The sequence below is a fragment of the Patiria miniata genome, unplaced genomic scaffold, assembly GCF_015706575.1.
Source record: "Patiria miniata isolate m_02_andy unplaced genomic scaffold, ASM1570657v1 HiC_scaffold_1, whole genome shotgun sequence".
NCBI lineage: Eukaryota > Metazoa > Echinodermata > Asteroidea > Valvatida > Asterinidae > Patiria > Patiria miniata.
The window spans coordinates 6580044-6606574 of record NW_024037047.1 but is presented as its reverse complement, the minus strand read 5'-3'; the positions used below and the strand labels follow the sequence as shown (position 1 = coordinate 6606574).

The 26531-nt window shown below is 41.4% G+C and overlaps 1 protein-coding gene across 1 annotated transcript in view; it reads right to left on the bottom strand.

Annotated features, from left to right (window-relative positions):
* Positions 1-824: 824 nt before the first annotated feature.
* LOC119721165 (mucin-5AC-like) overlaps positions 825-26531 on the bottom strand; it is a 47454-nt gene continuing 21747 nt past the window's right edge. Inside the window, exons 5-17 of the mRNA XM_038191035.1 lie at positions 25715-25943; positions 24043-24203; positions 22875-23018; positions 21435-21602; positions 20430-20599; positions 19017-19113; positions 17280-17468; positions 15599-15769; positions 14725-14780; positions 14069-14138; positions 7440-7541; positions 2610-2759; positions 825-1927 (exon numbers count right to left, since the gene is read on the bottom strand). Coding sequence (XP_038046963.1) covers positions 1118-1927; positions 2610-2759; positions 7440-7541; positions 14069-14138; positions 14725-14780; positions 15599-15769; positions 17280-17468; positions 19017-19113; positions 20430-20599; positions 21435-21602; positions 22875-23018; positions 24043-24203; positions 25715-25943 — 2517 coding nt within the window. The 3' untranslated portion in view covers positions 825-1117. The remainder of the gene's footprint in view (positions 1928-2609; positions 2760-7439; positions 7542-14068; positions 14139-14724; positions 14781-15598; positions 15770-17279; positions 17469-19016; positions 19114-20429; positions 20600-21434; positions 21603-22874; positions 23019-24042; positions 24204-25714; positions 25944-26531) is intronic.

Below are 26531 nucleotides of genomic sequence, written 5' to 3'. Positions count from 1 at the left end.
TTACAAGTATTCAGCCTTAATTTAATTTAATAATAATGACGTACACTGTGCAAAAATTTGGAAAATCAGGTTCACAGTGTATAAAATAAAAACGAAATCAAAAGTTTAGAGGGTGTAAGGGAACATAAAAGAAAGTTGATTTAAAATTCTCAGCTTTTTAAGGTCAACATTGAACGTCAAGAACAGCCAAGGATTATCGATGTTTCCCACTGTAACTTCTAAAAAATTACACCTGTTTAAATAAAAGCATTTGTTTATTTCTGATCAGAGTACTGTTTCAATTCTCATCCAATGAAAAATGTTTTTGGTGCACTCTGTAAGTACTGTGGAAGCCTAGTTACAAGGTGCACTGCTGTGAATTCTTTCTCCCACGGTAGGCAACAAAACGTTCTGATTTCTACAAACGAAATGGTGGCAACTTAGAAACATTTGTGTGAAACCAATTATTTCAAAGAAGCATAGACAAGGTGCATAGGCATACATGGATGTCCTTTAAGCTTCAGAGGCACAAAATCATGAGACTGTAGCCTGAGGTGCTTGTGTTGGATCACAAGTAAAAGATTAGTCCGTTCACAAGTAAATCACAGATCTGGTCACAACTTAATCACAATGCCAGTTAAACACGGAATGAACAATAGCAACAGAATGCATTTGTCATAGTTCATTCGGGAATCAGGTTGGCGTAGCGATACTCTTCTTGCCTTCCACCGCTGTGACCCGTGTTTAATTCCCGCCTGTGCCAATATGTGGACTGGGTTTTCAGTCCCTGCCTGATTCCATGGGTTTTCCCTAGAATATCATTCTGGGGTTTTCCTCCCACCCCTCTAAAACTTTAATTTCTTCTCATTGTCTTCTCTTTACAGTTTCCTTCAGGCTTGCGAGCTACAGTGCCTGGGGCGCTTTTGAGGATTCCTTGGTTTCATCACCAGAAATGTTTAATTATAATTCCAATAGCATGTGAGTTCACCTGGGACTGAATAGTTTGTGATTTACTAATTACTAGTAATGACTTACCGGTATTATGACTTGTGATTGGATTGTGATGGGCTTGTGATGACTCATGTGAACAATCACGAGTACCTCCACTACAACACTGAGGTTTTGGCCCCCTCCCCAGCTAGACTATATCTGTCCGAGGTTGGCCCACGGCAGCCAACGCTTGTTCCAGGTCTCGTTTTTGTTCCATCAGCTGCTTCTGCATAGTATCATTGTCTTGTCTTAGTACCCTCAATTCTTCTTCCCTACTTGGGGTGACGCCTTCCAACCCCTCACCCCTCCTAGAGGTACCGTGCTCATCCCTGCGCTTACTACCATGTCTCTTAGAGCTGTGTCTATGCTTGTCAGACAGATCACTGTAGTTTTGAAGACTCTCCCCGTAGAGCCCGTAAGGACCTCTCGAGTCGACGCTTCTGGGTGATTGATGTGTGTACAAGGCTGGGTTTGTGTGGTATGCTGGCTGACCGGTGTATCTTGGTAGTTCAGAGGATTCTCTCAGACTATTGTAGGGGGATGTTTGATTAGCCGGGGTGTACCCAGTGGTGGGTAATGACTGGTACCCCTGTGGGGGAGGTATGGGTGGGGGGTTCCGGAATGAAAGTCTGTCCGTGTATCCAGGCAGGGTGCTGAATGGATTCGCAGAGAGGCTGGAGCTTGGAGGGTACCCTTGTGCAGAATAGGAAGTTGTGGGTCTGGGTTCTAGATCTTCAGGTTGCATGTACACATCCTGGATCGGTCTGTCTTGTCCAGGTTGGTAGGCCGGGTAAGGCGGGCCAGGGGTGGCAGGTAAGTTGAGGGAGGACATCTTGAGACTGAAGGCGTCGTCGAGCATGCGGGAGAGGTGATTGCGTTCCACGGCCCAGCGCCGCTTGATCTCTAAGTCACGCTGTTGCTGCTGCTGCTGTTCTAAGAGAAGTTCCTCTGGTGTCAGCTGAATACGTGAAATGTGAAAATAATTCTAGGATGGTGAAATTAAACAGTGACTGAATGGCAATGCTGTAGTTCAAGGTACTCACAAGTCTGGTCAGAAGTAAATCTCCAAGTCATTTCAAAAGTCCAGTCACAAGTAGCAGTAACTAAGGATTGCCTTTGTCACAGTTCATCTGAACAGCTTGTGACTTGACTTGGGACTGGATGACTTGTGATGGACTTGTAAAGACTTGTGGTAAATGTAAATTGCAAGTACCTCTGCCACAACCCTGCTGAATGGGAATGGGATTGGGAACGTTCGGTTGTCAGAGTGGTACTTGCCTTGCGTTCCATCTCTGTGACCACGGTTTAGAATCCCACTCAGTCTGACTTTGGATTTGGTTTTCAGTCCCTGCCTAATTTCGATGATTTTCTGTGATTAACGATTGTCGGTTCACCTCCAACATATGAAAACTGAACATTTTCTTTGCATGTCTTCTCCCTCATGGAATTGAAATGTAAATTAACAGTGAACAGATATTGAACAAAAAAGGAACAAGAAGGAATCATCTCATGTGTTATATATGGGATAAGTTGAAGGTAAACAGATTTGGAAAGGCTACACAAAATTGGAAAGAAAATGATGTAATTAATTACCTAATTAATAAATAAACACGGTGCCAACAAGAGAACAAACATCTGACCTTATGGTATTGAGCTGGCTCCGTTGGCCGGTATCCATACTTGGCATTATTGACTGGAGGTTGGTTGCCTAGCAACATAGCCATCTCAGCCCTCATGTCCTCTGCAGTTCGACCCAGTTTACCACTCGTGGTGTCAAAGGTCAAACCGGCCTACAGAGCATTCAAGTCAATGTTAGACCAACTCGATGTACTGACTAGAAAACGTACGCCCCGTATGTAAAAGTGCTTTGCCTTTTGGCCAGATCACTTCTGGTCTTTTGGACGCACTTACGGAAAGGAAAATAGTTTGATGTACAGGCATGCAACTGGGAAATCACAAAAAAAGAGGAAATTCACATTTTTCCCAGACGTTGTACAGTGTTTTTCTATTTTCAATGGCACACATGGGAAATAAAAAAAGAGGAAATCAGCTGATTCGAGAAAAAGTTGCATTTTTGGATGTAGCACGGCTTTCCATAGGTGATACAGCCGTTGTGGTTTACAATAAACGTGTAATATTTTCAAATGTTATAAAACATGAACCAGGATGAATGAAAACTTGAACAGCAAAAGAAAAAAGGTGAACCACATCGTTTGAAAACAGAACCATGAGAAAAATCTGTTCTTTTTTTGAACAGCGCAGTCTTCTCAACATGGCAACCAAATTAGTGTTCTGCAATGCGCTATCCGTCAGTGAAGAGATCAGTGATCAAATCAGTTAGACCTGAACCCCCCCCCCCCCTCCCCCATCAGATTCTTCAAAATCCCCCGAGGGGGTTGCGGGATTTGGAAAAAGTGCAGCCAAGCCGCTAGTACTTAGCACAGGGGGGTTGATGCCCTTTAGTACAAAGCATGTCCCAACAATTTCCTGAATAGGGGAGTTCTTTTGAAGATTTTACGAAGATTTCCGGTAACACTGGGCGGGAATTATAATTCATTAAATTTTGAATCTCAGGAAAAAAATGAATACACTGGTGACTAGTCATGTTTCATTATGCCAGCAGAATAAAAACAAAACATTGAAGACTTATACTGCAACACAGACTGCAGAATTTTAGATATGAGATTTATATATTACAGCAGGGTCTGAAATATTTTACATCTCACTTAAAAAAAAATGCTTTATTTCGCTGTATGGTATAATAGGGCGACAGCTTTTGCTAACTCTGTCCACAATAGGGCGACACATAAAAGGCGACATATAACTGTCGCCCTTTTGTGGTTACCACCCTTAGGACAAGGAATTTTATCGTCGCAAACCATCTACATGTAGATCGATTCCTCGCGTGGTACAATTAGTAAATGTACCGAATTTCATGGAAAAAAGGATAAGGCAAACTTGGGTTAGGTGACAGCTTAGGTTCGTACACAATCTATGAGAAAGTCGCCCTATTGTAGCAAAAAGAGTAATTATTATTGATTGTAATTATTAATTGGGAAAGTTATGTTCAACCACATGAGCTATGAAAGGGACTTTTTTTAATACATGTATCCATGTTGTTCAACATGTTGCAGTCCTTAATGTACCGGTACTTGCCAGGCCTGTGTTTCCAAAATTGAATATTCTTAGCCCATTACAATGTCATGTGAGATACTACGTTATTCAAAAGTGAAATTTTTGTTGTTGTTATATGACAAAATGTATGGGTAACATTGATATGTAACCAAAGGCAAAACTGCCGTTCCTCTGGATACAAAAGAATGATTTGTACATTATGGAGACAGCCAGAGAGAATATTCAATCATCTACTGAATAACCGAATAGGGTTTTACCACAATATTTGAAGAAAAAAAGTTTGCCTTCTCGGAAAAATTACGAAAAACGTCGGTGACGTCATTTTATGTTGAGAGGTTTCAGTCCTAGTAAAATGCAACATTTACTTTTGACAGCCACTTTATACGCATGATTTAAGAGCTTCAGTGAGGAAAATTAACCCTATCTTGCATCTTTAACATCTGTCAAATATCTGCTAGCCAGCAAAATACACCGATAGGTATCGATCAATAGTTGACTAGCTGATGTTTGACATTTAGCGGGATGCAAACACTCAAAATAGGAACAAAATTGGGATTTTTGTTAGGCCTATACAATCAAATGTCAAGAATGAGACAGTATGTACCGTATATCTTTAACATCTAAAGGATGTGACCCTTATAAATAATAACAGATTGATGAACATCTTCATCCCTTAAAAAAATTTAAAAGCCATTTTTCCTTGAAATTACAGTTAACTAAATTTTCATGGATCTTTCAACATATTAAGCCAGATTTGGAGTCCGTGAAAACTCCCTTAAGGAAGTCCTTTGTTTACCCATGGAGATAGACCCAGTGTACCGTTATGTATAACCAATGATAATCCTCAGTGGCCAGGGTCATTAAAAAACCGTGAAAATACCCTTACAGGATTAGTCGTATATAAGCCCCATGTAAATGTCCGTGAAACATCTCCAAACGATTCTTTTCACGGAGAAATTGACTTTGAATGAAAATTTAAGGGATCAGATCTTCATAGTCACGCCCAAGGCCAGTGTGCATTGATCTGGACGAGCATATTGATCACAACAGCAAGGTGTAGTTTTGCCTTGCTCCTCTTACTACTGCTGCCAGTCAACATAACTTAATGCTGACAATCAAAACACCTGCTCCCCCATTGCACCAATATCCTTATTCTTGCAAGAATGAGTACGTTATTACTAAGATTTTTTTTAAATTTTCTGGGTTTCAATGCTAAAAAATCTTGTTTGTTGATGCAATTTTGTATCTTTTTATTTCAAACTAAAAATATATCTTTTTATTTAAAACTAAAAATCAAAGATTGGTAAGATGTAATTTTGAGCAGTGACAGTGTGTAAATTTATGTCAATAGACAAATCCGGCGGCAGTCATTTTCTGCGATAGCACCAGGCTCGCGCGAGTCACACTCAGGTAGTACGCATGCACTCTGGGCTCCTTCGACCAATAGGAATACCAAAATGCGTGTGCGCCTCATCTTTAAGAACACACGCAGCATGCATGTGAGCATGACACCACTGCAGTAAAAGCTTCTAATTCTGGTCACCGGATTTCACTATAACCCAAACTACACATCTGTTTATATACAACACAAAATAGGGATCACTATAGCGCCCTCATGCCTACTGGTGGTTTTTGCTTTCCCCGTCACATAGGCCCACTGAGCTGCAAGTCGACATGGTCTTATGTTCACAATAAAACATACGCTCCTCCATTGAACCAATTATCTGGGTCTTCTTTTCTTACCATTTTCTAACGTATCATCTTACGGCCGTTCACCTCACACGGCTTTTGATGTTGAAGTGGTCATAACAATAATTTGGCACACAAAATATGCATCACCGACATGCAATACACGAGGATCCACAAATAGATTCATATTTTACATGCAGGCAATCAGAAATCGAAACTCCGCTCAAAATGCTCCCATAAATTGTAGTGAGCGGATTCCATTGCTCTGTGCAGAGAGATAATTATTTGCATTACTGTTAAGTATTTCCACAAATGAATCCTCAAAAAAACTCTGATTATTTATGGGAATGTGGGTGATTATGGTTGTACCGGTAGGTTACACACATTTCCGAGTCTCTGTTTGAAGTAAACTTAAGCGATAACATATGATGTGAGCTCATTTTTGCAAGAAGGTTAACATATATTCTTGGAAAGGCGGCTATTCTGAAATGCCTATTAAATGTTTTTAAAAGAAAAAAAATGACCAAAAAAACACAAACAAGACAAAATTTCAAATTTGACATGTCAACATATGAAATTTAAAACAAATTTCTCTGTATATATTACATTTTCACGTTATTATCTGAGTACCAAGTGAAAAAAAAAATTTAAGTTCAAAAGTGTGACTTGCTCCTACAACCTTGAAGTAAAAACACAGATACAAACCACTTTAAGAACACATTTTTCTTCTGAAAGTCCTGTAACTTGCCAAATTGTGTAAAATCTTCAAAGATGTACAACAGTGTGACGCTAACGGTGCTAACCCAAAGAAAATATTTTTCTACTCTATTCAAACCAGATTCTCTCCCTTTCTATTGAACCAGTTTCAATAATTCATTTTAATTCAGTTAAAAAAGTGCATGTCCGCTTTCAAATAGAGCACACATTATACAACTTCAACACTAACGTCATGGGCCTATCCAAACAACATTTTTCAATGTGTTCCATCCCCTTCCTTGGGTCAGCAACCTAGGGAACAGTCACAATAATTCAATTTCAGCTATACGGACGGCTACAATTTCCACCACGTTTATTTGTTAAGTTTCCCCATGAGAAGTGTTGCATTGCCAAGCTTGATCGATCTATCCAAAAGGCTTTCAGACATTTTTCGAATTGATATTTTTAGGGACAAATCCACTGCACTATACCTTTAACCCACTCAAAAAAAATTACACCTTAAAAAGGCCTCAAAACACCAAAGTGTGGCAATGATGGAACAAGAGAAATTTCTAAAAGTAGTCAAAGATTTTTTTTTTTTTGAGAAACAACTGCACTTATATTTACTTATAAAATTTTTTTAATTGTTAAACTACAACAGACCCTTCTCTTCAAAGAAACCAGTAAAAAAAAATTCTCTAGTTGATGTAAATTTACAAATTTATTCATCACACCAAATCCAAGGGGAAAAATGGGGAAACATTAATCATTTCAAATTCTGAATGACTCTTCTACCTAAATCCATGACCCCGGCCTTCTGGAAAATATTTCTGCCGAACCTTTCTTGAAAAGTACTCTGATGAGATGTACATGTATGGGGGATCAAGTTACATATCCGATAATGCCCACAGAGACCCAGAGAGATATTGAGAGAATGAGAGAGCACTTACCGATGACTGTAGAGGTGCTGTTCGGGAGGAGGCAATGACTTCTTCAACGGGTGCAACTCCGACTTTGTGCTTGGAGACTTTCTGTTTCTTGGATTTCTTCTTCTGAAACATGACAAAAACATTGAATAATTCAAAGTGTGGCATTTACAATGTATAAGGGAATCTGCAAGACAGCTCTGACCCCAATATACGACGTTGTAAAAAAAAATTTACATTGCATGATCACTTGCATTTGTAATTTAAAGGGAATATACAACATTTGCAAACATCGAAAAATAAAACTACCAAGTTTTTGCGAAATACCTTAATAGGATGTTGGTAAATGACAGTCTAAAGCATCCTGTAAAATTATGGCACCTGGTATACTGTCATTTTCAAGAAAAGTGGTATTTTTGTATCAATTTCCAACGCTGATCGGCCGATCAGCGTTGGAAACAACTGGCTTTTTTTTTCAAATACTGGCCCCAATTGACCATTGCACTTGTTTGCAATCGATTACAAACCTATGAACGGGTACGAGCCAGCTAGAGTCAGGGAACCAGACTACAGGAAAATGATCGTTTTTCTTGGTTTTTATAGCATTTTCGAACCCAAAACCTCCAAAAAGTCAGTGTAACTATATTTGCTTTGTATGTGTTCTTATTCCTCCATGATATTTCCAACCCCCCAATTCCATCCATTTCTGAAAATTACAGCAAAAGCAAATGATGTATATTCCCTTTAAACAACCCTTCAAAACTACCTATGGGCTCCGTGCACCAACTAAAAATGGCTTTTTTTAACCACTTTTGAGAGCCCTGTGGACCGAACACACTGCGTGTGCATACCGATCACGCGTGTAAAGCGCGCAGTACGCACGACTACTTTTATTGTAAAATGTGCAGGAAGCAAAAGCGTGTTCGTCAGGCGTCGTAGGCAATGCGTTCGAACACATCTCCCAGTGGGCTCTCCGGTATCCCAACTCTCCCCGTCTTGCAGGTGAGGGGGTACTTGGGCACGGAGCACATAAAGCTAAAAAGCAAATCAACACTTTTGAAGATTGACCTGGACAAGTGACCACACCCTTGATACAGCCAAACTACTGTAAGGGTGGCCTAACAACATGGGTGTGGCCTCCCTAAGCCAAATGGCCGCACCTCTGTTAGCCACACCTAATACATGTAATTAGATGTGGCCCAACAATCCAATTCAACTAGAAACACCCTGATATGTACAGCTTGTCTAGCCATACTTCTATTGGCCACACTCCCTTAGCTGGCACCAAACCCCTGACACTGCCCACATTCTTATCGGGTGTGGCCTAACCCAGTCAATAAGCCAAATCTTTTGAGAGGTGATGTCCAAACCAGCCAACTAGTCACACCCCTGATACATACATGTATGGCCTAACCAAGTTACATGTATAAACTAGCCAAATTCCTGAAAGGTGCTGCTGACTTAGCAGAATAAAAACACCTGCCAGCTGACGTGACCTGTCTCAGCCATCCAGCTGCATCCTGACAGGTGAAGTGACTCGTCTCAGCCAACTAACTACACCCCAATGGATGATGTGACCTGTCTCAGCCATACAGCCACACCCTGACTGGTGATGTGACCTGTCTCATCCATATTAGCCACACCCTGACAGGCGATGTGACATGTCTCAACCATTTGTGACCCCTCCAGGAAAAGGTGATATAAGTCGCGCTGTGCCTTTATGTGTAATGGCCCGCTGAACGTTGAGAGGGTGAAATTTTCCGTCAAAATCCGAATTACTTTTTTTGTCTCAAATGACATCTTTGATACCTAAAGTTTAAGGATTCATTCACAGAAATGTTGACTTCAATGAACAAAGTGAAAAAAATAACCTTTTTTTGTGTGCATTGTTCTCTTTATTTTACATCAAAAAAATACATTTTTAATCAATATGCAAATTAGCCAAAATCTGGTTTCAAAAAGTCTCTTTTTCCCAAAAATCATTGAAAATAATCATTGTAGAATCAATATCCAAAGTTTAAAAGTGATAGTAAAACAGGAACATGTTGGTTGCTAAGATATTAAAAGTGAGCTTTTCATGCCCAAATCTACAACAACAGAGCCAGCTAATTCACTAAAGCCTGTTTTCTCAGTTGTGTAATTTGAACTCCATGGAACTAATTAATATGCAAATCTGTCATATCGCCAAAACGGGAACGGCTATAGAGCTGTGTCATACACCAAATGAAAGCTTACATTGTGGGCTTTCCAGTCGTGTATATAGCTCCAACAGTATAGCTCCAGCAGTAGCTCCAACAGCGCCCTCTATTCCGCACCTCCTCAATTTTTTTTACCAAAGAGCACCAAGGAATGGGAAATTGCACCAAGGCAAATGATCGAAAGCACCAAGGCAAATTATGGAGGACACCAATGTACATGAGGACACCAAAAAAACAAAATAGTACCCCACCTTGTCTGTACAATCCAAGCTTGAAAAAAAAAAAAAAAAGCCGCGTGGCCGCGTCAATTCCGGAACTTTGGTCTGACCAGAGACCGAATATTTTTTTTTTTTGGCCTAACTTGAATTTTATTTTTTACGACTTGTATCACCTTTTCCTGGGGTGGGTCACATTTAGTCACACCTTGACAGGCAATGTGACCTATCTCAGCCATCTAGCCACACCCTGACAGTGATCTGTCTCAGCCACCTAACCACATCCATTGCAGGTCATGTGACCTGTCTCAGCCATCTAGTCACACCCTAACAGTGACCTGTCTCAACCACCTAACCACATCCCTTACAGGTCATGTGACCTGTCTCAGCCATCTAGCCACACCCTAACAATGATCTGTCTCAGCCACCTAACCACATCCCTTACAGGTCATGTGACCTGTCTCAGCCATCTAGCCACACCCTGACAGTGACCTGTCTCAGCCACCTAACCACATCCCTTACAGGTCATGTGACCTGTCTCAGCCATGTAGCTACACCCTGACAATGATCTGTCTTGACCACCTAACCACATCCCTTACAGGTTGTGTGACCTGTCTCAGCCAACTCACCTTTACAGGGGTGACCCTCCCAAGGCTACCCAGCAAACAAGCCGCACCTTTGAAACAGGTGTGGCCTGACACGTCTGATACCAACTTACACAAGTACAGCCGGCTATCTTAACATCTTCCCCTGCAACTTTAAAACTAAAAAACACACACAAAAAACACACCTCACATGTACATGTATACACTCCCTCAGGCATACATGTATCTTTACTGATCATGCAGACAGAGGGTACAGGATTGTACCACAGCGCCATTTCTCCTGTGATATACATGCGTAAATGCATTTGAAAGTTTCAATTAAACACTGTGGAGCAATACCCGGGGGGAAGTCAACGCAGTAATTAACTCTTGTCGCAAGACTGGTAATTACTGCCCCTAGACAGACACGGACAAGTGCTTCCAAATGTGCTTTCTTTTGATGGCAACTTGCATTTAATTGGCAGTTAATTCAAGCAGTTTAAAAAAGAAAGTGTGGGGTGAAAAACAAGCCGGAAGGCAATCACAGTTGACAGTGATTTCAGGGGGAAAGAAAGCTAGTGCGATCTTCAGACAGTGTGATCTCCTGGGGTGATAAATTTAGATTTGAATGTCTAAAGTCACCATTGCGTAAATTCTGAAGTCACCTTTGCGTAAATTCTGAAGAGAAAGAACTTTCGCTCAAAATAAAGGCCTGTTTGTCTGTGCTCGTCAGTCGAGGAAGTGACGGGGGGATTTGTCTGACTTGCGGTAAACACCAACTTAAAAGGCTTTCTCACCCCTTGGGAGCTGACATTTTATAATTGAGCATTACCTTGGGATATTTCAGCTTATTGGGTCTACAAGCGGGATGCCGTGCTGGTCAGTGCGCCCCCAATTGGCATATTTTTGAGAAGGGGTTCATTATCAAGTCAGGTTTTGACATGTACGTTTTGGAGTGTTTTCACAGAGATAATGTAATATTTGACTATTCAAAGACTCAAGGAAACATGTTGGAGTGTTTTTATAGAGATAATCTTGTAATATTTAACTATTCAAAGTCTCAAAGAAACAAATTTGCCAAAAAACAAAAACAAAACAAATAAATCGTTTTTTCCTGTGCTAACCGTGACTTCAGAAGACAGTGATATTCGGTGCATAAAGGACCTCCATATACTGGATGACCGCATAATCACAGCTTTTAAGCCTTTACCAAAATAAAACACAGACATCAGACAGACACACAGACAGACGGACAGCGTAGGATCTTTTAATATAGGATGAGAAAACATGGCAACTTCTTCATTACTGCAAAGTAAAAGACTGCTGGGACAAAAACATCCAGTGGGGGGGAAAAATAAGACATTTTGCGGGAGCCTTGTGCACCTATTTTTGTATCCAATTAAAACCTTGTAAATGTCAGAAGATGTTCATTTCATTCTATAAATAGAGGTGACTTTTTTCAGTGGGTAAACAATGGTCTGACAATGCTGACCTTTAAGACATGGTCTTTATCAAGCTCTTTTTTTAGAGTTAGAACTGTACTATACTGAAATGTTAGGTGGTGTACTTGGAATCAAGCCTATTAAATGAAGGCTGTTTGACAGAGTACATTGAATGAGTAGAGCTGTTATCGAGTCAACCATGAGTCAAATTACAAGTTAGGTCATACACAAAAAGGGATGAACAATGACGCAAACGTGTATTTGTCACAGCTCATTCAATGTAAAAACATGGTGTTTGTGCCCTTGGGCAAGACACTTAACTACAATTGCCTCTCTCTACCCAGGAGTATAAATGGGTACCCGTGAGGGTCGAAGACCGATTGAGCGCTGATATCGGAGGCCGCGTGGTCTCATTGCTTGATGAATGGGGTAATAATTGTAAAGAACTTAGAGATTGTTAATACCGTACGATGGAAAGTGCTATAATAAGCACTACGATAATTATTATTATTATAATTAAGTGATAATGCATGTATCATATGATATCGGTACATGTATAATAATTACCGGGAACGGGTCATTAGGGAGACATCCCCATAGACTTGAGCAACTTAAAGGTGCCCAAACCCAATATTCCCTTGTCCTTTTTTCTAATTAGACCACAGGCAACAAATATAACCTAATTGCGAAAGTACAATTTTGCCTCTAAAGGGGGCTGTGCCATTAGGGAGACAGTTATGTGTCTCCCTAATGACCGGTGTCTCCCTTGGGGGGGGGGGGGCTGGTACCATCTCCCAACATAGGGGGCGCTCTTCCTAACCAATGATTATATGGTAAACATACATTATGTGACCATTTTCAGGGCGTCTTGTATGGGTTTTGGGACTTGGTTTTCATATTCCTCGTTTATATCAAAAATATCTCTACCATTATTGGGAAATGGTTACTTCTAAGAAATAGTAATATACTTTAAGGGAATTTTTGATTTATATCGAGGGAACACTTTAATGCTCGAGGGGGCACATTTATGGCCGCAAAAGGGGCACTTGGGAAAATCTGGGGGGCAAACGCCCCCCCAGCCCCCCCCCCCCCCCCCCCCCCCCGGTTCCGCTTCCCCTGCTTGAGACTGGATGACTTATGATTGCCTCGCGAGGACTTGTGGTGTCTCTTGACCGACTCAAAATCCAACTCTGGGATAAGCTATCGGTAGGCAACCAGCCTCATGAGAAATTTACAAATATTTGCAACACGACTCAAACTTGAACCCAAGTGTATTTTTTTTTCTATTTCTCTGTCTTTGATCAGCAGGTCAAAATACTCAGATTCGCACCCATCATCCCAAGACCAAGAACTCAAAATGCCCCTCCCCAGAAAAACAGCACCCCCCCCCAAAAAAAATAAAACAATTTAAGAGGTAATTTAACACCGATGTACTGTTATGCTCAATGTACATAAATGCCAATTTAAAAAATATATATCAATAAATAAAAACACAACAAAATTGAGACAAGTTTGGACATGAAAACAGGTTTTGCAACATGTGAGCTGTCTTAAATTACCCCAGTAGTGTAATTTTTTTTCATTTTAACTGAAAATTCTTTGTTGATGTGCACAAGGGAATGATGGTTGACAGCAAGAACATGTCTCCACAAGTTTCGGGCCTTGAACAAATATTACGGTTCAATCCTCTGATGTTTGTTTTTAGTGTTTGGAGAAGAAAATGAGTGTACTATGGGTTTTCTATATGACCTATGGGGTCGCTAATGGAAGAGCAGGTAAAATGTCAACTTGTTCAAATACGTCAATCAGCCATGGATTTATTACGTTATCGGTAAATTATGTTGACTTTAGGGACACAATTGCTGGTCCCGCTTCCTCCAAAATGTGATATTTCGTCAAAATCAAACGGGGGGATAAACTCAGGAGAATAAAAGCAAGAAACCAAGAATCCAATCTAATGTATATTAGATTAAATACTATATATTTTTAATTAGCATTTTTTGACCAAAAGAGAAACAAAATACTTGGCACTTTCGAAGTGATTTTTGGGGGGTTTTATTGGTTGTTTTTATTTTTTGTTTTTGTGTGTAGTTTTTGTTTTGTCTGTTTGTCGTTTTTTTCGGGGGGGGGGGGGGGGTTGAGCTTATTGCTCAGCAAATTTTTTCTGTGCTTAACAACTCCAGGATGTTGATTCGGTAGTTTTGTAATGCTTACCTTATTTGGTATTTCCGTCGACGGCAGTCCGTCCGTTTTCCAACGACCGCTCCGAGACCTCTTGATGTTCCTTCAAAACCAAACAGCAAAATTCAATTTTTGACAAGCCTTTTTAAAATCAGGAATTGAAGTTTTAAACCCAGGAACAGAGTATGCTCAATACAAATTAATATCTTGAGCCTTTGCTTTGTTATACCGAACATTGGGCTATACCGAACATCGTCCTTGGCTCCCGACTTTTGTGTACAAAACCAACCAAACATTATTGTTGAAAACTGTCAACAGAAGAGCGACAAGTGGCTATCATATCCCCAAGGCATAGAAGCCACCCATCGATGTAGGTAGTAAGCTCAAAACTGTGTAATTACATAATTCAACAGTCAGCACGTGTTCAAAGTCGTCTTTCAGTAACTACCAGGGCATGCAGAGTGGAGTTATGAAGGGGCCATTTATTGAAAAGTGAGTACTGGAGCACCAGCAGCTTAAAATCGCTATACCAAACGATCGCTATTACAAACATTTTCTGTGGATCCCGCGATGATCGTTATAGCGGCGTTCCACTGTGTATGTTAACAGCTGACGTCATGGTATTTTTTGGTGAGACTATTTCAACTTTTTCAGAAAGTTTTCTTTTCAGAAGCACATGTTCAGATTACCTTGAAGTAGGATTGGCATCTTCTTTGACAGCATCTTGTTCCAGGCGTTTCTTTTTCTGAAAGAAAAAGCCAAACTCAACATGAAATTTTTTTGATTTCAAGATCACCTCTTGAAGATGTACCTTCTCTTATCCTCATTAAGGATAAAGGATTTTTGCAAGAGGAAGGCATTTCACATCCACTGTTGACCCAATTTTCTTGACATCATCATTGGCTTAGTCTTGGGTACATGTATATGGCTCATAAGGCTTGCGTTTATCTCCAGTTTCCTTGGCATAAAACAGCTGAGAATGCTGCTGTTCCCCTTGGATGGGACGCCAGTCCATCGCAGGTTACTCCCCAGCTAATGCCGGTATCCATTTATACTCCTGGGTGGACAGAGGCAAGCGGAGTGGTAAAGTGGCTTGCCCAGGGACACAACATATGGCCAGCTATAGGAATCAAACCATTATACTACTTGGTTAATGTAATGGTCTCCGTGCGCGAACAAGAGGGCGCCTGTTTACCACTTTTGAGAGCCCTGTGGACGGGACTAACAGCGGGTGTGTTATGTACTGCACTGGTTCGCGTGCAAAGTACGCATGACTTCCTGAATGTGCCTAAAGCTAGTAGCCACAGCGTCTTCGCGTGAGCATCAGGTGTCGTCGGCGCGCGAATACATTCGAATTTATCTTGCAATGGTCTCCCAGACTAATCCCCGCCCCCAATAACTTTGGATCATTCGAAATACGCAGTGGATTAACCGGGAACCAGTCTAGGTCCCCCCAACTCTCCTTTTTTGGCCGTTGAAGGGGTACTTGTGCACGGATCCCATAGCGACTATGAAGGGCCAATTCTGAAACGGGTGTCACATTAAGAGGTTTTGTGGTCGTACCCTTTTGTCTCTGTCTTCCTTTTCATGTAGCTCTTTGCTGAGTTGGTCCTGTAGCTTCTTCTCTTTTCGCAGTGACCTTCTCTTGTCTCTCTCTAGAGACTTCTGTTTCATCTTCTCATAGTCTGAGCTGAGCTGATACGGCCCACCTCTCTCGAGGTCTCCGTACCACGCCTGACAAACAAACAAAAACAGATAAACTTCAATAAAAACAAACAAGCAAACAAGCATTAGATGATTATATACTCAGATGATTATATATAGAGCATGAAAAAAAACGGCAAAATTTCATTCTTGTCACCTGATTGTTCTCCATAAACAGGTACCCGAAGTGCTGGAATGCACCCTTTGCCACAAAGGTCCAACCCAATGTTCTTTGACTGACTGAGTGAATGAGTCACTGAGTATGTCATGTCCCAAACTGAGACGTTTAAAGGGAATGTACAACATGTGCTTTTGCTGCAATTTTCAGAAATAAATGGATTTGGAGGATTAGTATGTTAAAGCAAATACTGTTAAACTGACTTGTTTCACGTTTTGGGCTTGTTTATGCTGGAAAAACCAAGAAAACTACATTTTCTTGTAGTCTGGTTCCCCGACCCCACTTAAGATGAAATGGAGAAATGTAAAGACTTTGGGGAATTGTCAGGTCAAAGAATCACTCTAGCAGGTTTGTACCCCTTCACAGGTGTGTAATCTATTGCAAAGAAAATGTGGAATAACTAAATATGAAGAAATAGGAGCAGTTTTTGAAAAAAGCCAGTTTTTTTCCAACGCTGGCCGGCCGACCAGCGTTGGAGAATTACAGTTTTTCTTAAAAATGTCAGCACACCAGAAGCCACGATTTTACAGGATGCTTTAGACAGTCAATCCCTAACAATTCAGTGAGGTATTGCGTGATAATTTGATCATTTCGTTTTTTGATGTTTGCAAATTAATGTATCTTCCCTTTAGGTTGAGCTTTAATACTGGGCCTTGTGCAGAAATGGACAATTGGGCCCCACTGCCCCTCAACGCTGACAATGTGATTAACCCTTTGGTGCTCAGCGCGGTCGCTAGCAACCTCCCTGTGCACCAAAGGATTAAGATTGTGGATATTGATGGACCACTGTGCGCCTCATGTACACTGCTACATGCAGAAAGCAGGCAGTGACCAGTGCAAGTGAACCGTCACTACTAGGTTTTCCCCTTCACTATTAAACGTACACCTGGCACAAAAAAAAACCAAGCAGTTTTCATAATCATCCTTGTTTGATGAGTACGAGGTTGGTGGTAACACCATGTGAATGATATCTCTTTGTGAGTTGTGTGGTTCTGAGAAGAACCAGTTGGTTTGACTCGACGTTTCGAACAGCAATGCTCTGTTCGTCATTAGGAGATTGATGACGAGCAGAGCATACTGTTGGAAACGTCGAGTTACAAACCAACTGGTTCTTCTCAGAACCACACAACTCACAAAGAGAGATATATCATTCACTTGGGTGTCATCACAAACCTCCTATTCATTGATCAGTAATAATCATACTTGTTTGGAATTTCTCGGTGAACAAAAAATCTGAAATATACATTTTGTCATGGAAACTTTCCGGTTCAATTTGATACCTCACTTGGGAACACTGTGTAAGAAATTACGTGCAACATGCAAACTTCAAAATCAACATAGATTGAGTTTAATAAAATGTACCTGTGGGATAATCGGGCCCACTGGTTCACTGTCACTATCATACTCGGCTACCAGCGGCCTCGACTTCAGCGGAGGCAGTCCGGCGTGCGTGTCGGGGTAGACGGAATTCCGGAACCGGACTGGAGGCGGTTTGGGTAACTGCCTCCCGCCTTTTGGCATGGTTGGCACGTGACTAAACAGTGGCTCTTCCTGGAATAAAAAAAAGTTAAAATAAAAATAAGGTCATTTTTATTCACATCATTAGATATCTGCACTAGTAAGCTGGCGGTCATGGGTTTGAACCCTTACCAAGCAAGATTGCGACTTTAGCTCCTGGACAGCACTGATTGTACAGTGCCTTTACGATTACAAATAGTGAAGGCAAAACCAAACATCTTCCGTGGGTTTATTAACCACTTCGCGCCGGGATTATTTTTGCCAAAAATTTTGACTTTTGCAACAGGCAATATTTTCCAGCCAACTTCTGATACACAGCCAAACGCCATAAATAGTGATTCGCAAGAGTCATTTCAACATTATTTGTACGATATTTCTTGCCGAAACCTCGTATGTTTCAATACTCCGGGGTGTGCACTGGAGCGTAAATTGTACAAAACAATAGGCCAATTCAAGATTAACACACGGTCCGCATCCACAGACTTCACGGACTTGGTGTGTGTGTACAAAAGGCACGAGCAATTACACATAGCGTGTTTGGACATCACCCAGAGGCGAGTTGAGGCAATCTTGATGTTTAAACCCTTCAGCCGTGCCTGTGTATAAAAACAGTCAATGCGTGTTTTCACGTCCTCCGACGCGAACTGGTTAAGTTGAGAGGTGTTTAATTAAGATTCAAAATACCTGAGATAGTTTACCCATTCCTATTGGTCGAGAGCCCGTCATGTAGGTTGTTTTAAACGGTTGATAAAACACCGACTGGTTTTAAACACTTTTTCCGGCACCGCTGCGTTCTGCGCCACATTGCGCAGTACATGTACGTTTCACGTGTGCGCCAATCTCCATATATAAGAATATTGTTAGTATACTCACAAGAGGCACATACCATAAACATAACTAGAGGGGAGTTTCACAAAACATGAAGTAAAATTGATCGACAAAATCGTATGAGCCGCACTGTGCATAAGCCGCAGTAAACATTTTCATGGGCAAAACCAACGTATAAGCCGCGGCTTATATTCCCGAAAATTACGGTACTTGTTTAATATCCCAGCCAAGCACATATTTATTCTCTTAGCCCAATTTCACGAATGAATGAAAGCTTTTGGGATATGGTTTTGCATTTTTTCACCACTGATGTGTTGCTGTATCCCATAGCCATAATGCCCGACTCTCAAAATCCAATACCGAACAAGCCTAATGTGGCCCTGTGACAGACTTGACTGAAAACACTGTTGTGAGTGAGAAGCAGTGAGAAATCTGGGGAACGTCTAGCCATGGCCGTAGCCAGGATTTTTTTCTAGAGGGTGGCAAAGAACATTATTTCCCGAAATCCTTGTACTTTCTCTAGCATGTTCTCCAGTTATCAATTTTTCGCTGGTGGGCGGGGGGACATAAGCCCACTGCACCCCCAGTAACACCCCCGCGGATGCCCATGTTGTTAAATGTGTATTAAATTAACAGCAATATGACTTCGCCCCTCATTCTTTTTTGTTGTTGCTTTTCCTGTCAGAGGGGGAGGGGGCAAGCCCCCCCCCCCCTCCCTTGCGACGCCCATGCCTCTAGCCTCAATATTCTGACCTGCTCCGACATGGATCCTTCCGATGCATTACTATCACTATCTTGGTCTTCTCTCTTTGCATCTTTTCTCTTGGACGTGGGCGCTCTTCTCTGTACCCTGCGGATGAAACAGGTTGAAAATTAATTACAGTTGCATTACTGTCCTCTGCAAAGTTGAAGAAGTACTTTTCGAAATGGTACATATCTCTGAATAAATATTACTTGCTTTTGGCAATGTGAATATAGATAGCAGTTTCCAACCACAGCGTGCAGGTACTGGCTCATGTACATGCATGAGGGGTACAAAACACAAAAGAACAATAGACCCATCTACCCCATAAGAGAACGTCATGGAGTTTCAGATTTCAATAAGAACAAAGGAAAACAAACGAAGGGAAACAAAGGTCTTCCCCACATGTATATGTGAGTATGTAAACACCGGCAATCGTGGACTAGGGACAAAAGGGTTGGGGCACAAACAAAGGGTCCACGATTGACCGATAGTCCACGATTGAAATTCGTGTAAAAAACCAATGAGAGCTAATGCTAAAAAGTTAGAGTACAAACAAAGGAATGAGGATTAAGGACAATAGGGGGTCCACGATTGCCGGTGTTTACAAAGATGTGCGTGTAAGCTGTAAGTTTGCGCGGGTATGGCATGAAGTACACATGAACAATTAAACTCTGAATGTGCTATAGCATCTGCATGAGCGTCAGGCATTATCTTCAAGTAAACTTGAATCCTCGATCCTGATTGGTCGATCCATGGCAACAAGCCGTGCTACATATAACCATGTAGCACGGCCTCGGTCCATACCGCACTCCTTGTATTGTGCTTTTCTAAGATGTGAGCGCCATTCCGTACAACACGCTCGTGTAATATGATAGACGCTGAAAAGTTTGTGTACAGCGTGTGTGTTCCATCTTTACTGTGCATCAAGTTTGCTTGAAGATGAATTCGTTATCAGGCTCGTGTTCGTGGGACACAGAAAATATAGTGCGTCTGTGTCCCACATACCACTCGGCCGGACACAGACGCACTACATTATTCCGTGTTCCACTCGCGCTCGCGGGATAACTTATATTGTTGCCAATACTTGCGAATGTTTCTCCCAGTGGTCTCCCCACCACCCCCCAACCTCTCCCTTCGTAACCATTGAGGGGGTACTTGTGCGCGGACCCGATATGCAAAGTTTCTGAGCACATTCCATTGGAAATTTGTCATGTTCATCTTGTCTGTTATTGGTGTGCACGCACATCAGTATCAAGAAAGTAGGCTGAAGAGCACCCTCTATAGTTTATGCACAGAGCAGATGACAAAAAAAATGGCATTGTTGGCCATGGCTATGGCTATGGCTATTCACAGTACTTGGTCAATAGAAGAAACTGAACCTGTAGCCATGATATGCCAAATTTGGACAACACTAAACTTACTGTACGGCTCCGTTTTCTCTTCGTCTGTCCGGGACGGTCCCATTGGCCGTGTTCTTGACGGGCAGACGCTTGTCCAGCGAGGTTTCCTCGACGATGACCTCCCCCTTCGCTAGGTCCTCTCGCAGCCGGCCAAACTCTGAGGAAGTGCCTGTGGCTCTTTCCATCGTATTCTGCAAAGGTCAAGGGTCACAGAATCATGAAATCACTCGAGGAGGCCCATTTACAGATGGTGGGGCTTCGTTTGAGAAAAGTACAAACGTAAAGTCTGTCACAAGCCAATGTGGCCCATTATAATTAGGCCGGCATTTATCTCCGGTTTCAGCAGCATGAAACAACTGAGAATATTTCTATTCCCCCTACTGTCACGTTGGGAGATATACCGACCAAATTCCGTGTATACGTCTTTGCTTGATTCGTATGTGCCCACAGCGGCCTAACGAAGATTGGACTATTTTGTCGGCAGACAAGGCCACTTCTACATGGTGGCCTTTGGGATTTACACTCTTGATATCAGTGCATCAGATTTTCATGGTCCTTTTCACTCTGACATTCAGTTGACTGTGTAAATCCCATCCCATTGGAATGGCTGAAAAACCCATAGCCTTTTATAATCTGTTAGTTCTATGGTTTGCATGAACGGATTTTCATGGCATTTTCACTGATTATACACAATGAGTTTAATCAATATGCTCCATCAAATTGAAAACTGCATGTTAAGTAGTTTTTGAGAAATTACAGCATATCTGCTTGGACAAATTTTTTTAGGGCACCCTGTATGCCAAGTTTTTTTCTCCCATGCCAAGCACCCGGCCCCCCCCCCCAAAAAAAAATCTTCAAACTATAGAGACTGAAGCAGAAGCTTGTGACAACGCATAGGTTTCTGAAACACAATTAAAAAATCCCAACCCGTACAGCCATGCATACAACGCACCAGCTGGCGACAACGCATAGGTTTCTGAAACTTAATTAAAAATCCCAACTCGTACAGCCATGCATACAACTCACCATTTCAATGACTTTGGACCTGGCAGCCTTGCGCTGGCACAGGCAGATCCAGTAGATGATGAAGATGATTGCAATAATAGCCAGAATGCCACTCAGAACGGAGACTATGATAATCCAGAGAGTATAGTCTTGACCAGTTGAGAACAGGACCACACCTGGCTCTTGTACCTATTAAAAAAAACAAACATTTACACCTCATGCATATTTATTCCAGGGCCCCCAGGGAGAACAGTTCAGTGAAAATTGATGGGGCTACCCTGGTAAAATAACACGAAATATAAAATAAATAAATAAATGAGCAAAATGCGCTGCTTCCATTGATCCATCTTCTAACGCATCAGGAAAGTAAAAGTTGTTTTTGTAAAATGCATGACAAACGTATTATTGCCAAACTGGACAGTAGTAATGGGCTTTAGTGGCCTGACATTAACTATAACCGAAAGTACCCATAATCAGAAGTGACCTTAATTTCACCGAATAAAACGGTTTTAATTAAATTTTTGTGTAAGCACACAAGTATACGGATTAATTTCCGGTAAAACCTTTCAAACCGTTTTTCTCCGTTCTGTATTGCCGCATCATGTTTGGGTGTCAGTTCGTGGAAACGAAAATCTTCCTATTTTGCGTCAGTATCTGATCTGAGCGCGCACTACCGGGTGTCAGTTCGTGAAACCAAAATTGTTGATAACATAGTTTTCACAAACTGACACCCACTTGCGCATGTCAGTTCCTGGTGCCTATAACAAATTAAACGGAAGTTGATGAGGTCATCAATGCGAAATATTTTCAATATGTTGTAAATTGTAATGATTTTTTTTTCCTTTTAGTGTGTCTATCTATTGCCCTTGACTTGATAATCAATGAAAAAAATGGGATGTCACACACTCTGTATATCCTATACATGGTGCCTGGATGTCCGGTATCCGGTTCGTAAGTGTGACATCATGTCCACTACACCACACCCACTGCATACGGAGTAGCATTGGAACCAATGGAACCGGAAGTCAGGCATGAAAATGAATTTCAATGGAAAAAACAGGAAAATTGTGCAAAAACATGAAAAAAACAAAAATGTGAAATCAGGCAAAAAAGCCCCAAAACAGGCTCAAGATATATAAAAATGCGGAAATTTGGGCAACCAAAAGTCAGGAATTCCTGTATAACACGGAAGATTCTCATGCCTGCCGGAAGTAGTACAAAGTGGCCTGTTTAGCTTATGACTGCTACTAATCAGTGGTGCCTACACGTGTATGACACAGTCATTGATCTCCATTGTGATCTCCATTGTGTCCGCGTTTTCCGAATCTTTACTGCGCGCAAGTATACGCGTGTCCTATCCAGTCTTACTGGAGATCAATGGACGCAGTCACTTATGAACCGGATTCCCGTGAAATCTTTTTGAGGTCAATTTGCACGCTCTGCTTGGCCTTGAGTCATTACCTCAAATCCCAGAGTCAGCGAGAGTCGTTGTAAGGTGAACTTTTCGAAGACTGCCAGAGCCTGGGGCCCCGGTATGACTTTGTCCTTGTTGATGACATAGAACGTGAAAGTCACGTCCTGCCCTGACCTCAAAACTTGATATTCCTGCAAAAAAGCCGAAGAAATACAATGTTACAACTGACAATCGAATATACCTGTCATCTGGACCAAGAGTAATGTTTTTTTAGCACAGGGTGAGTCACAAAAAGCGGAACCCAAACCTCAAAAAATGTATTTCATATTTAAAAAAATATGTAGCACCAGTAATAATATTGTCTGGAAAGCCAAATTCATAAACTACTTTTAGATGAAAAATTACATAAATGGGAGACTTTAAGACGTTGGTGGCAGCAAACACATCGGTCCTTTCAATTGTTTAAGTCATGTTTAAGCTAAAGCGCACATGCTCAACATGACGCTAACAATGGAAAAAGACCGGTGTGTTTGCTGCCACCAACGTCTCAAAAGTCTCCTGTTGCTCAATCCGTTCAAATTATATCAACATTCAAACACAATGACCCTAAAACCTCTTTCATCCAAAAATGTGATTTCAAGAATCATCGTCACAATTGTCTTCAAACATTACCAACGATAAAACCTCAGTTTAAAAGTTAAAAATATTCAACAAAGTTCTTTCAGTGAAGGCCCGTCTTTTGGGGAAAAAAAGTAGATTTTATAAATCATGTCATTTGCCTAAGCAGGTTTGTAAATAAAGACATTGCGTACTACAGTTGGTGACAGTTGTTGAAACAAGTATTCTGTGTCATTTTCTTTGTTGTTCAAAGCAGTCAGGACACAATCAATTGCTTTTTTTTTGGACGAAACAGGTTTTAGGGTCATTGTGTCTAAATGGTGATATTCTTTGAACGGATTGAGCAGTTTCAGTATTATTATTATTTAACATTATTTATGGAGCTACTTTTTTTTAAATATGAAATATATGGCTTCTGACTATCGCCCCTTGAACAAAGACACTGACTAGGGGGGAACCCCCAAAATAGGGCTCAGTTGCATTGGTGGAGCACTGGAACAGTACTACCCTGAGGTCGCAGGTTCAAATGCCGCTCCAGTCAATTTCAACTTTTCAACTTCAACTTTTATAAATTATTATTTATAATAGGTGCATTACCACGACATCTATGACGTTTCCTGGGTCTGTGGACTGGCGTCTATGACGGCTGTGGTCTACCGCAGTTGTTTTCCATGCCCCGAGGCGCCGAGCAAATCTCCTTCTCTCAAGACTTGGGTTGCTGTCTCTTTTGATTGCATGTACATCAACACGGGCAGAACCTGCATTTCACACCAAGGAAGACCATAGGATAGAATAGATGAAAACTTAATTGTCCACATTTCTTGTTCTTGCATAAACTGATTTCTAAAGCTGGTGTGGAGTGCTGTGGCCTCGTGGTTAAGGGCACTGATTTGTGGTCTGTGGGTAAAGCTGCAGGTTGTGGGTTCGAGTCCTGGCGGGGTCATGGTGCGTGTGCCCTTGGGCAAGGCACTTCGTCACTCATTGCTTCTCCCCACCCAGGAGTAAATGGGTACCTATGAGGGCAGTGATGGTTATTGTGATTGAATTAACTTCCTTGCGCCCAACAGGCAGCATCGAGCTGTATACTCCCCAGGGAGCTGAGATGGTATATGGAATGTTTAATTGGCCCAATGATTAGGGGTAATAATAATGTAAAGCGCTTTGATCTTAGTCAAAAGCGCTATATAAGAACCTGTTATTATTATTATTTAGCTTATTGCTATCGTATATTGTTCGTGGTACATACTGCAATAGTAAACTGTTTGCGTGGAATGGTGTTACATTGTTTAAAGCCCGATTTATGTTTCGCGTTGGTGCTGGGACGGGCGGGGTTCGTGACGTCAGCGATGCGTTCACAGCGCATTGTTGGCGACATGGAGTTCGCTTCCCACTAGCTTCCGCGTGGGTTATGAACCGGGCTTAAATCTTTTTAAGTATACACTTCATTGTATTTTTATCCTGCATCTTAACTTTTTATAGAAAGCACCTTGGAGCATGATTTTCTTTATGGAATGGCGCTATATAAATTTTAACTTATTATTATTATTATTTATGAAATTTTGCAAAAATTTTACTTTTCGCTGGTATAACAACCAGTGTCGTCGTTGAGGAATTGTGACAGATCGAACTGTACATGTACATCAGAAGTCTGGTTACAAGTAAATCAAAGCTAAATAAGTCCAGTTACTAGTTACAGTTAATGAATAATGACTACAGAAAGCCTTTGTCACAGTTCATTTGAAAAGCTTGTGAGTTCGATGGACTTGCGGATGACTTGTGATGGACTTGTGGTGGACTTTATTTGCACCTGTACTACATTGTATTACATTGTGTTTATTCACTGAAGAATCAATAAAACCATAGAATGCTCGGGCAGTATCAGGTGCTACAGTAATAGGCAGGGCGGTTTCAGGCGCTACAGTGACTAGAGGGTTAAGATGTGTCTTCGTGTGCAAGAACAGCAAATAGCAAGCAACGTATGATGCCAGACCACAACTGTTGACTTATCCGGTGCAATAACAGTAACCATCTCATGCAAATTTAAAAACTCTACAAGAGTACCGAAGCGAATACATCACACGCACAAAATGTGTGTAAAAGACATTTGCGCGCAAATTCAGCCAGTGAACAAACAACCGCGCGTACTCCATTCGTTTGCACTACACTTTCTGGTTCTAAATGACGTCACACTTCGGTACTCAATATTTTTCTACAATTTTTTCCAGATAATTTTAGAGACGGTTCCAAAGGTTTTCCACTTTGCCTTCACCTTTTTCGGCAGCACTTCTCCTCCTACGCCGGCTGCTTCCCTCCAAGTACAACGCCTCCAGTCGATTCCTGATGTCTGTCTTGAATGTGGGCTTGCTGTACTCAGCATATGATACGACCAAGACCACTTCGAGCATGTCCTCAGCTTGGGCATTGGGGACGACGTAAGGGTGGTCCGGCGTCGGTGTGGCGGGGACCGGGGGAACCACGGGTTCCGGCAATGTGGTGACCTGGTATACAGATATGCAGGGAATGGACAAATATCTTCCATCCTCTGGTACACAATTCTAACACTCACATGCAAGTATAAAGTGAAACGCCACTATAACGAACACCGCTATAACAAACATTTTGATATAACGAACATCCCCGATGGCTCCCGAAATAGTAAATTCTATTATAATGCACAATCACTATAACAATCAACCATTATAAGGAACATTTTTTTATGGACCCCATCGTGTTCGTTATAATGGCGTTCTACAGTACTACATGTAGTACTAAATTGTTCAGTACATGTTTAATTTGGGCGTAATTGCGTAAATACTAGGGAGCAACTGTTTGCATGACTGTAAAAATGTTTACTGCATTTCTTTAGTTTCCTGAACGATTCATAACATTAACCTCTGAACAAGTTCGGGATTCAAGACACAGAGGGAAGCTACCAAAACGCAGATGGGCGCAAAACGCAGCTGGGCTGGTGTAGTGTGAATATCGGACTATGAAATAATGATTCACTGGTAGTATTGCGCATGCATACGTGGCGAATTTGAACGTTCAACCATTGAAACGTAAAAGGCACCGGATTTTATGAGAGT